General features: G+C 32.2%; 1 protein-coding gene across 1 annotated transcript; it reads left to right on the top strand.

Moving 5' to 3' along the window:
- Positions 1-4851: 4851 nt before the first annotated feature.
- On the top strand, positions 4852-8786 carry LOC145607431 (uncharacterized). The gene is made up of 5 exons (XM_081663082.1): positions 4852-5028; positions 5801-6343; positions 6613-7914; positions 8012-8336; positions 8518-8786. Exons 1-5 carry the CDS (start codon positions 4906-4908, stop codon positions 8784-8786), a joined length of 2562 nt encoding a protein of 853 aa, XP_081519208.1. The 5' UTR covers positions 4852-4905.
- The last annotated feature ends 4121 nt before the right edge of the window (positions 8787-12907 follow it).

Genomic DNA, 12907 nt, shown 5'->3' on the forward strand with positions numbered 1-12907 from the left:
ACCGTAGTAAAGAAGAAAAGTAAAAGCTAATTAGAAGTAGTTACATACCTTTCCACAGACAAGTATACTTAATTATGTGCTATCGGTCTATATGTTAAGATAGGTAAGGTACGGGGCTCCATTTTGATTTTTCACGATCTTAAAGACATGTCCTAATTTCTACGGACCTTATAAATGAAATTTCATTTGAAAGTACAAATGTGTATACGAACCATTGTATACCTTTGCTTGTTCAAAAATTTGTTAAGGACGTTGTTGTTGAATGACCACACGAGAATGGCACATCTAAGATCCCCCGGCCAACACGAGGTGGAGGAATGAAGGAGAAGGAGAAGAAGAAGATTGGATTTTGTAAGAGATGAGAGGAATCAATCTAATTTTAAAACTTGTACAAGATTCAACTTTGATAGTATTTAAATTTAAATAAATAAGACTCTTCCACTTCTAGCTAATTGCAAGGGGAAACTAAAGGACTTGTGTCTTTTCATATATTTAAGAGGCGTAAAAATCTTAAAAACAAGAACAATTCAGGATGATGCATGGCTAAGCTAGCTGCTGCATGCGCATCCCTTAGGAGTTGTAAGTTTGGGTCAATTGGAGATATTAGTTCAAGTGTTTCATATTTGGGTCGAGATTCGTTGGATTATTACAAGTCGGACCCAGTTTGGAATGGGTCTTATACTCTTATGTTAATGTAACCTTTTAGTCTAGTCGAGTTTGATTCATATTAAGTTTGGATAGGTCGTGTCAGGTTGTATATCCTTATGATGTGTTATGAGTTGATTTATGTTTAGATAGGTTCGTACGGGTTATTTCATGCTTAAGACAAATTTAGGCTACGTCATTTTTAGGTTCGTGTTAAGTTATGTGCCAAAAATGTGTCAACTAAGTTGATGAAGAAATTGAATGCTATATTGGCTTAGTGCAAGGCCCAATTATACAATAGTTAAATGCATTACTAATGACAACCCAAGAGGCCAAGACTAGCAATGACTTTCAATTCTCAAATTTCAACTAATGGTATGATTGGCTATTTGGCTACATATAAAAAAATGTGTAATTTTTTTTTTTTTTTTTTGACAAGAAAAAAAATGTGTAAATAAAATCAATATAATGTTAAAGATATTGCATATACACGTCGTATGAAAAGTATCCAATAACATGATTTTTTTTCCTATAAACTGGATCAGATGTGATTTCATTATTTCAATTATAAAATGAAATAATTAAATAAAAGTGCTAAAATAAAAATTAAAAAAAGAAAGATATCAACATTTATAGAAAAGAAAGATTTTTTCAAAATTATCACAACATTATTGATGAACGAAGAAAAACGTACTCGCAGTTACTCCTTATATCAATTAATTCAATAATTTAGCATCCCTCACAATAATCATGATCAAAATTTCCATTATATATATTCTAGCCAGTGTTTTGTAATTGTCATTCTCAGCGCTCACAACCATTTCTGTATCAGAGTCTGTCTGTATCGATTACAATCTAACCTTGCCCCTCTCCAATCCCCTCCTCCTCACTTCTCCGTTCTCCCCCCATTTTCACATCCAAATTTCGTATTCGTATCTGTATCGGCTACGATTTTAACCTAGCCCCCTCTCCCCACCCCACTCCACACCACTTCACATCTCCATTTTATTTTTTACCAAAAAATAGCTCCCCACTACAATCCAAATTAAAAATAAAAAATAAAAAAAATTATAAATTAACAAAACTCTTTGGCGCGCTTGCTCATCAACTCCCCTCTTCTCTCGCAAAATTGATTCTCCACTTTCTCTCTAGTTTTTACGAGACTTATCTTTGGTAATTTTTTATTTCTGTAATTTTTTAATGCTCATTTCTTAATTACCATCAATTTAATTTATATTCATTAAATTAACAGATTTGATTATTTTTTATGAAGGCTGTGAATTGGAATTTTGCTGATTTTCGTGGGTTGAAAGCATCAACATTATTGCTAGTAAGAGATCTCAAGGGTAATTTAATTGAACTCCTCTAAATTAAATTTTCTTTTTTTGTTTTTTTTTTCTTTTTAATTTTTGGGTTATTTGCTTAATTGCTACTGCTTTGGTGTTTAATTGATTGAATTCTATGTGGGTTTAATTATTGTTTGGTTGAACTAGGGTTTTAATGCACGAAATTAATGTAATGGCGTGATTAATGAGAATTCAGAATTGCATGCCCTGTTTTTTTTTTTATGTGCTCTGTTTTGTGCACTTTAGGCAAATCATGGGGTGTTTTCTTTGATGGGTTCCATTAAAATGTTGTACCCTAAAAGTTTGCACTCGTTTTTATTGAATGTAAATTATTTTTACGGAAATTAAATTATTTTTGCTGAAGTTAAGTGCTTGTTTGATATCACTATTTATTTTTCCGTATTTTTTTAAAAAAAATTTATGTTGTACATTTAATAAAAATAATTTTTAAAAAAAAGTAGTAAAATTATTAGAATCATTAACAATTTGTAAATGTACAGCACAAAATTGTAAACCATTTTTTTTGGAAAATATATAACAAAAAACAATGATTTTGTATCGAACTTAACTTATTTTTACCGTTTACATTTGTATTCCGTATTATTGTAATATTTAAAATGAGGATAGAGTCTTAATTATTTAATCATCATAGGATTCATAGCACCTATAATAATGGATACGGACACGTGTCTAAGTGTTATACGGAGGACTTGCTGTATTATAAAATCTACCATATTTGGTTGTTAATTAAGTACCTAAAGCTTTCAATTGACTATACCCATGGTAAAATGTCAATGAAATGATACACAACTACATGTGGTAAAACGAAGTGTTCAAATAATTCTCATTAACTTATCACAATGTGAATTTATTGGTGAAAGAAATATAATCTTATTACTAATTGATTATAAAAAATGCAAAGTGCACTATTAATTGTCATGTTGAAAGGGATTTAATATTGGTAACTTCTGATTTAAGAGGGTTATAGATGAATTGACATTCATTTTCTTAGCATAATCTCAGTTTAGTTTTCAAAGGGTTAAAATTAGAGCAGAATGTGATTTTAAAGGGTTTAAGGTGCTTTCAACAATTATTTTCTTAGCACAATATCAGTTGAGTGTTGTTTTAATTACTTCTGATCATACAAATACAACCTCAATAATGGATGAGCAACTGTTCTAGCTTTATTCTAGTCCTTCAGTTTAATTGTGATTTTACATTTTTTTTTCCTACTTTTTTTGTCGAGTCTTGAATCATTTTATTCATAGGATGACTTGTATCATGTATCAATTATCATGCACATGGTACAACCTCACTCATCTTTGCTCATTTATAACACCTTCAAACAAGCCAAAAAAACGTCTTAATTATTCAGCGCGCACATCAAAATAAACTCGTTGCTTGGTGCTCTAAGGTTTATCATAAAAATAATGTCCCAAATTCCATGTCTTAGGCCACCCTTGGTTCTTTGCCTAAAAACTTCAAGAGAGTGTACAGTTTCTCTCTAGTGTGTCAACTCTCAAAGAGTCAAAGTGCAAATTTGATCCTGCACTTTGCGTGTTGACTTTCAAATCCTTACCCTCAAATGCCCTTTTAATGAGGTTTGATCCGACAATCTCATATCTATTGAACTTTTATTCTAGTAGAAGTGTAGAACAATGTGTCCGATTTCATCTCCCTTAGCTGCCAATACACAAAATAATACGAAGAGCTAAATTAGTTTTTCCGTTACCTACACACATGCTCTTTCATGATCTTAGGTACGAGAGAAAGGTACACCTTAAAATTCTTAACGACTACCATGCACCCTAGTTTTAGTCAAGCATGATGACGAATATCAAGGAGCCAAAAGATGACATAAGAAGATCTAATATATAGTATAGTACCATACTACCATTATACTAACAACCACAACCAAAAGGTATAATATATGATTGCAATAGAAAATTAATCCCACATAACACCAATCAAAGAAAAGCCTATTAGCAATAGTCAAGATTCTACAAATTTAGAAGAAGTAATGTAATGGACTAATTTTGGGTGGAAAGTGGTCCGAACAAGCACAAATGACCAAAAATAGTACATTCAGATTATTAAAAGACTTGGTTGTCACAATAAATTGTTGGTCAATTACTACTAATATAGCATTATTATAGGCTTATAGATATTCCGTACACTTGCATTGTTAGTTTGTTACTATTGAAATGAGAATATGATTTATAACTGTTATTGTTCATTATGTCATTAACGTTATTGTTAAATATTTCTAAGGATTTATTAGCTCAACACTTTACACAAGTAGTACTTGTATTTCTTATTTTCTTAGGATATCAGTTTTAAGTTGGTGTTTTTATTAAGATGATGTTCTGGTTTTCAATTTATGGTGTTGTTACTCCCTTGCACAGTTGCACCCGATCTATAATTGGTGCTATTGTTGCGAGTGTAAATCATAATTAATGTTGTTGATGTCAATTTTTTTTTTTTTTTTTTTTTGACAACAATTTTTTTTTATAATTATGTATAATAGAAATATAAACGTTAGAAGAAAAAAAAAATGGGACCCTATTATGCCGACACATAAAATTCAAGTTAGCTAAAGCTATTACACTGATTATGAACGTCACAGGCAACAGGGAAAGGTGACCATGAAAACAACTAATTATAAAAGCAACTTGTACTAGCTAACAACCAAGGCTACGTTAAGTCATCCAAGTAAAGAACCTTAATTAAAGAATCAGAATTTCTAACATCCATTTTAATCATCAAAAGCTAAAGTTGCTTTCTATTTGAGTTTTTGAAATCAAAGATTAAAAATTAATAACCTCTAAGAAAAGAAAGAGGAAGAGATACACTGATTTTTTACAAGTATAAGTTAGTTTTTCACGTAAATTTTCGCAGTTGACAATAATCGAAAATGATGAAGCTCCGTGGTGGAAAGAAGGAAGAAGGAGTTGGAGGGAATAATCCATACCTTTTAGGATTGGTATTTTCATGGACTATCAGAAATGTTCTTAACGAAAATTTCTACACATTCAAGGTACAATGTTCATTTTCTTAATAAATTGTATATTCAATATTCATGTTATATGCTTTGCATAATTAACTTCTGTCTGTAACAATGATAACTTTTAAGTAATGCATCCCCTAATTTCAAAAAAAAAAAAAAAAAAAAAAAAAAAATATGCTTTGCATAATTTTGTGACAAAATGTTCTTGTATTATTGTTTTATGGTTGCACCCTATGCTTAATACATAGTACTTCGTATAAAACAATATGTAGGCCATACTGACATACTCCCTCCGTTCTTTATTATTGCATCGTGTGGAAATGTACTTGTACAAAATTTTAGGAAACGAGAAAACAGAGGAGAGAGTAAGGCAAACTTACCAAGTTTTCCATGTGATGTTGAGCACCATCTATATTTTCCCGCTTCAATTTCAACTTCTCTGTTGCCATAGCTTAGCTTCTTCTAAATTTCACGTACCACTCTTAATGGAAGTTGGTCTAATTGCCGTCTTATAGAATTTTTACCTTAGCCTTAGAGGTACATTACTGTCACAAAATATCCTAGTTGCTCTACATTTGATTGTACCGGCTTAAACCCAAATTGGTTCTATGATAATTTAGCATCCTTAAACATCTCTTTAGTTTGTAAGATATTGCCATCAATTACCATGCAATTTAAGCATTGAAGAGTCATCTAGTTGCAAACTTTATTTGATATGTACAAGGGAGATTTATTTAGCCAATTTAATGCAGAATTAAGCCAGTAAATTTATGCTTGAAATGATTTTTTTTTGGCTAAGCAGGTACGTCAGATACCTGACGAATTCTCATCAATTGCTCATTACTTCAACTCATTCAAGTTGCCTCTTATAGAGGAGACTCGCGCAGAATTCTGTTCTGGCCTGGAATCAATTAGCCATGCCCCTGCTTGTGAGATCTCCGGCATTTGGCTTTCTGCGTCCTTTAAGCCTCCTAAAGACTTATACTATGAAGTTTCGACTAAAATGATAAGTGATAATGTTAGCCAAGACTTACATTACGTGCCAGAGTCTGGTGACATTTTTGCTGTGACAACTCAAAGGCCTAGAAGCATAGAAGATTTACTCAAACCTGATAAGTCATTTCATTTTGCTTATGTCTCAACGTCAAAAGAAGATTCAGATAAAATCGAGATACTATCATCAAAGAAGTTTGATCGCGAGTTTCTTACCAAGAAACAAGGGAGACTCTTTGTTACCTACTTGCTGAACATTACAACCTATTTGAGAATATGGAAGGCACTAAATCCTGATCCTCGAAGCAAAAATTTGGGTCTAATTACTAATGTGCTACAACACAACTCTTCAGTAAGTAGTCTTCATATATATTGTTTTCTTGAATCTATTGCTTTCTTCACCTAAACTGAATTATTTCTGCCGGTTTTTACTGATGTAAACAGATTTTTGTTGCTTTTCTAGAGTTTTCAGACGCGATTACAGCTTTTTTTTTACTGATCTAAATTGATTTTTCAAGGAAATTCTAATCTAAACTGATACATTTTTGTAAGGTGAAGAAATCAATATTGATAGTTTCCGAGGTCTAATTCCTATTTCATCATATTTTCTGATTGTAACAGGCAGATAATGACTGTTCTATTTGCATCCCCGAAAAAATCCTAAATGTTCAAGGATCAGTAGTTTCCAGCCTTATTGGATCATTTGGACTAAACGAGTCTCAGACAGAAGCTATCTTGAGCAGTGTTTGCTTGGCAAAATGCCCACACCAGGAGTACAATGTGAAGCTGATTTGGGGGCCGCCGGGGACAGGAAAGACCAAGACAATTGCTTCATTGCTTTTTGTACTACTTAAGCTGAAGTTTTGCACAACACTAACTTGTGCACCTACCAACATAGCAGTGATCCAAGTCGCGAAAAAGCTTGTATCTCTAGTCATAGAGTCACTCGAATATGAAAGTTATGGGATGGGAGATATTGTTCTGTTTGGAAATGAAGTAAGGATGAAAATTGATGATCATTATGAGCTTGTGGATGTATTTCTGAAATACCGGGTGAAATTACTTGATGAATGTCTGGTACCGTTAGCAGGATGGAAGGGGAGTCTGAATTCAATGATATCTTTACTCGAAAACCCCCAAGAACAATATGAGGCTTACTTGGAACAGAACAAAAAGTCTGGCAATGACAAGAAATCTGATATTTATTATAGTTCTGATGATGAAAGTGATGGTGACATTGTGGAAGTAACTAAGGCCATCAAACTGAAAGAAGAAAGAATGAATATTACAAGGGTATGGAAGAGAGTTATCTCTCAGTCCGTGAGAGAAAATGTAGTGAAGAATAAGAAAGGAAAAAGGACCGGCGGTCAAGGTAACAGGCACTCAGAAGAAGATGGTGAAGCAAAATATGAAGAGGAAACCGAAATATATATGACTTTCGAGGAGTTTGTGAAGAAGACATCCAGTACTTTAGCTAATCGCTTGATGTTTTGTGCTGAGATTCTCTATACTCACATGCCAACATCATGTTTACCACTATTTGTGGCAAAGGAGATGATTAAGGTTGTTGATCTGCTTCGAATGACCCTCGAAAGTGCAAAACGCTGTAATGTTGATCAATTCTCTGAACTAGTTATGATGAAGAGGGGAGAAATTTTAGCAATATTGAAAATGCTTCAAGAACATTATCCTATGCCTAGGATTGATGGAAAGACAAGAGATTTTTGCTTGAATAATGCTCGGTTACTATTTTGCACTGCTTCAGGCGCCATCAAAGTGTCTTCTTATGTTGATATGGTGATCATAGATGAGGCTGCACAGCTCAAAGAATGCGAGTCTGCGATTCCCTTACAAATCCCTGGTCTAAAAAATGCTATTCTCGTAGGTGATGATCGACAGCTCCCAGCCATGGTCCGGAGCAAGGTTAGCTAGTACATCATTTCTATATCATTCTATCAAAATTTCCTCTGTTTTTACTTTTGTAAACTGCCAAGATTTTTATAACTTTGTACTTTCTTAGGTGTTGGAAAGAAAGAACTTTGGAAGTAGTTTATTCCAACGGCTATCACGATTAGGGAAAAAGAAGCGCCTTCTCAACATTCAGTATAGGATGCATCCTTCCATTAGCTTATTCCCAAATAAATACTTTTACAATGACAATATTGTCGATGCACCAAGTGTGACAGGAAAAAGCTATGTTAAGAATTATCTTAAGGGGGAAATGTATGGATCGTATTCGTTCATCAACGTGCCTAATACAATGGAGAACTTCAACAGAGGACCTAGTCCTAGAAATTTTGAAGAAGCAGCTGTTATTGCGCGAATTATTGCAAAGCTCTTTAGAGGTAAGGATTGATCAATTTTCACTACTTTTTGTAACTATGCATAGTTGATATTGACTTATAAGTATACATTATGAGTTTGATCAACTATTTTAAGGGTATATACATCCAATGATATTAGACTCTAATGTGCATATACACATAATATCTAAGATTATTTTGATCTGTCACTATATGTATGTAGATTATTACTGTGTCACGAAACAGAAGGTGAGTATAGGAGTAATTTCACCCTACAAGGGTCAAGTAGGTTTGCTTCAAGAAAAATTTGAGAAGAAATATACCAAACATAAGGAAAATTTTTGCATCAACATTCGATCTGTCGATGGATTCCAAGGTGGTGAGGAGGATATCATTATAATCTCAACTGTTCGAAGCAATGGAAATGGATCAGTTGGGTTCCTTTCGAATTGTCAGAGAACAAATGTAGCTCTTACTAGAGCAAGGTATTAGTTCCAACTTTTCTACCTTTGTTCTTTTCACCAAAAAGTCCGTTAGCTGAACTTAATGTAACTTATTTTAGTCGTGAATTGAACTTATAAGTAATTGTTTTGTCACGTACCCTGGTGTATTGTAGGTATTGTCTATGGATAGTTGGCAGCGAGAGTACATTAGGCAGCAGTGGAACGGTGTGGAAGAGCCTTGTACTCGATGCCAAAACTCGAGGGTGTTTCTATGAAGCATATGATGACATAGAACTTATCAAGTGTGACTTTTTTGGGTACCTAAGACTTGATAAGGCAAAATGGAGGGTATGTAACATAATTTATATCATCATTAATAGTCCAAACTATATAAATCAAAGGATTATATAATGTTGATGAATCTCTGTATGCAGATTACCTTTAGCAATGAGTTTAGAAACTCTATATCGACCACAAATATTAAAGCTCAAATTCGAACGAAGCAAGTGCTGCAAAAGCTTGCTAATGGTTGGCGTCAGTCTCCCACCATCGAGAAACCGGTTAAGATTACCATTGCTGATCCAGTGTCTCTTGCATTGTTAAAGCTATACAAGATTGATGAGAATCTTATTCTTGCTTGGACGGTCGACATTGTTAAGGAAGAAACTTGCTACAAACAAGTTATCAAGGTTTGGGACATTTTACCAGGTTCGAAGATGCCTAATCTTGCTAGGAATCTTAGTGCCATGATTCGGAGATGCAACGTGGACTTTATCCACTGTTGCGAGTACAAGTCTTTTGAAGGGTACGCCTTAAACTCTCTATCTTCTCATATAAAAGAGCATTAAATACTTTATTTGTTTCAAATTACAATAATGTGTCAATAGTTTTTAATAAACGCCTTAAACTCTCTATAATCTATTTTTATATATAGGAACTATGTCGTACCAATGTCATGGCCACTTCACCCTCCTTATAATGCTCAGACGGCTATTCCTCCAAGGAATTTGAGTGTCATTCAAGGAGAACCAAGATCAAGGGCTAGGTAAGTAGGTAACTATTACCTCCATAACTATACATAGTTTTCGTTTATTATATACTATTGTTTTGTATTATACAAGTATTAAGCTTATTAACCTTGCACCTTCATTAATCTTATGTCTTGTACTTTTGCAGAAGTATTGTTTCTGTATGGAAGCCAGTACAAAGGGAGGGTGGCAATTGAAGTTAGAAAGAAGAGGAGTGATTTCGAGACTATAGTATAAACCGATGTGATATGTGCTTCATGGCTATGTAATCAACTTTAAAATGAGCCCGTGTGTGGGCCTCACAATCAGGTCGTTATTACATGTTATATGACTTTAAAACAATATCGTTTCAAACATTATATTCCTTTTGTCCTTTAAAGATTGTAAAACTAAAAATAAAATTTATATGAAATTTAGCTTTCTTAATAGTTAGAGTTAAGAGTACAATTAGGTACTTAATTCTTCTAATTTTCACCTTTTAGGTACTCAATTTTTTTTGCTTTGCTTTTGGGTACTCAAATTGATTTTCAGGTGAACTAACTCACCACTAACCATACCTAATTAAAAAATTAAATTTTCTTTTTCAAAAAAAAAAGAAAAATTATTTTTCTTAACTAACAGTCAAAAACTAGCCGTTATACTCTATTTAAAGGGGGTTTGAGCTTGGCAAAAAAAATGCCATGAATACACCAGCAACACAGTAGCATCAAAATAGGAAGATCGGAATGTTGGCTGCGGAGGTGAAGCGGTCGAACCGATCGTTTTTCATTGTCCTCCACCACCGCTTGGACTGCCGTCTAAGGCGGTTTGGAGTTGAGGCATTCCTGACGATGTCGCCCACTAATAAAATATACTCGTATTTGTCATTTGGTTTTCTTGTTATGGAATATGGATTGTCAATTAAACAATAGCAGTTAGCCGTAAAATCAGCCCAATAATAAGTTTGGTAAAGGTGTGAAGATTAGATAGTGGCCCATGAAAAAGTGTATATTAGCCCACTTGTACTATGTAAAAAAAAGCTTTTTTTTTTATTGCTAAAATAAAAAAATTTAAAAAAAAAAATTTTAATGCTAAAATTAAAAAATTAAAAAAAAAATTTATGTTGTTTGCTATGAAGTACTTTATACAACTTACTTTCAAAAAAAAGTACTTTATACAACTAGTTGTACCTTATAAGATTACAATCAAACTTACTCCGTATTTTTTTGTTTATGTACTCACAAAGTCACATACTCATGACTCATGAGGTATAGGCACACAACAAAAAAATTGAAAAAAAAAATATTTATATTGATTCCGACTACATTACTTTTTGGAATAGATTATGTTCTTTTAATTTGATATATATATATATTCAACTCAAAAAATTTTGCTCGACGTCAATTTATATTACATAATGTTTATATGTTATCATATCTGTAAATTACCATCAAATAATTCATATGTTTAATCTTAAATTTTTTAAAGCTAAATTACTCGAAATTTCTTTTGTAAGGTGAAAATAACACGAAAGGTAGTAACCCATCATGAAAAGGACCATATTATGTTGAGATATTAGTGTGAAATTAAAACTTTCATGTGAAAAGAACAATCAAACAGATGCATAGTTTTTATTTGGGGAGGTCATTTTGAGAATATCAATATCATTATCTTCATATCTTGTCATCATATATTCATACGGATCGGAGTATCACCTTAGCTTTCGATTGACAAAATGGCGCATAATATTTGAGAGGTTATAATTTAAAATACAAAAATATTATACTGTTGAATTTGACAGCACAATTCATGAGTCTCATGACGGTTCTACTTCATTTTCTGTCATTTGATTCTCCCAATTTGTTGTTAATTTATTATTGTAATCAAATCTATATCTTCGATAAGAAAATGACAATGTCACATACGTAAGAGTTGATATACAAGCAAAATTTTTGAACTTCATGAGGCATGGGTTCTTGCTGTTCAAAATTAAATCACCTAACAAAGAATTCGTCTTCATCATTGGTTAAGGGTTTTTATTTTTATTTTTTTTGTGACAGCGGGTATTTGGTTAATTAATTATCTAGATATTTAGATGTATTGATGTTGTCATTTGGGTTCCTAATAGGCTAATACAGATAGTATATATTATTAATAAAAAATTTAATCTAACCTTTGTCGGGCTTATTTGTCTTTCTTGTTATATTATATTTTACTCTGTATTTTATTTTTAAGACAAGTATCTTCCTGTATTCTTTTTTATCACAACTTAATTTACTTTGTATCTTATTTAATTCAAAAAATAGAATATTTAGTCAATCGATCAAATAACTACAATGTGCTCAAAATTGATGTAGTATTAACTAGTACACATAGAAGATAGAACTATAGAATACTTTAGCTTGTAGCCTTGTAGGCTTGATATAAAGTATAAATTAAGAAAACTTTCTGTTGGATACTATTCTTTGGCTTCTTTTTAAACTCTTGATGGTCTTCCTTGGAATTAATTGGAAGCATAGGCCCTAAAAAGAAAAAAGTTCCAAAATTCTCAACGTTACTTCTTTATCCCATGAAATTTCGTATTGATGTTGTACGAAATGGAACTTCATGATAAAGTTCTATTAATGAAACACGTATCAATCACTTTATTCTATAATTTTTTTTTATTTATTTTTTATTTTTTTATACTAAGTTCGATTTTTAAGATATAATTTGATAAAGTGTGATAGGAGGAAAGACCAACGCGGCTTTAACACGAACTAGATAGAATGATTTAGTTTAATCTAAAACCACTATTTTTATAATATAAGGAATTATGGAATAACTTCTATAGAATTTATGCTTTCATGCACCCAAATTAAAATAAAATAACATTTAAATAAAATATTTGTTATTAGGGAAACATTAAAATAAAGAATTTGAGGTCTTGTCAAAAAAAAAAAAAAAAAACAATAAATAAATAAATAAATAAAGGATTTGAGGAAGAAGAATCGGTACTAATTGGTTTTTATATTAATAAATTGAAGTTCATGATCACGTTGCACCTCAATTACATAGAAATAAAATCGATAATGGAGAGGAAGAACGGAATCATTTTCTTTAAATAATCGATTGTAGTTCACCTCAATTATGTTCATCTATTTTCATTATACTATGTATTGTA

This window comes from Chenopodium album, chromosome 23, assembly GCF_948465745.1.
Source record: "Chenopodium album chromosome 23, dcCheAlbu1.1, whole genome shotgun sequence".
Lineage (NCBI taxonomy): Eukaryota > Viridiplantae > Streptophyta > Magnoliopsida > Caryophyllales > Amaranthaceae > Chenopodium > Chenopodium album.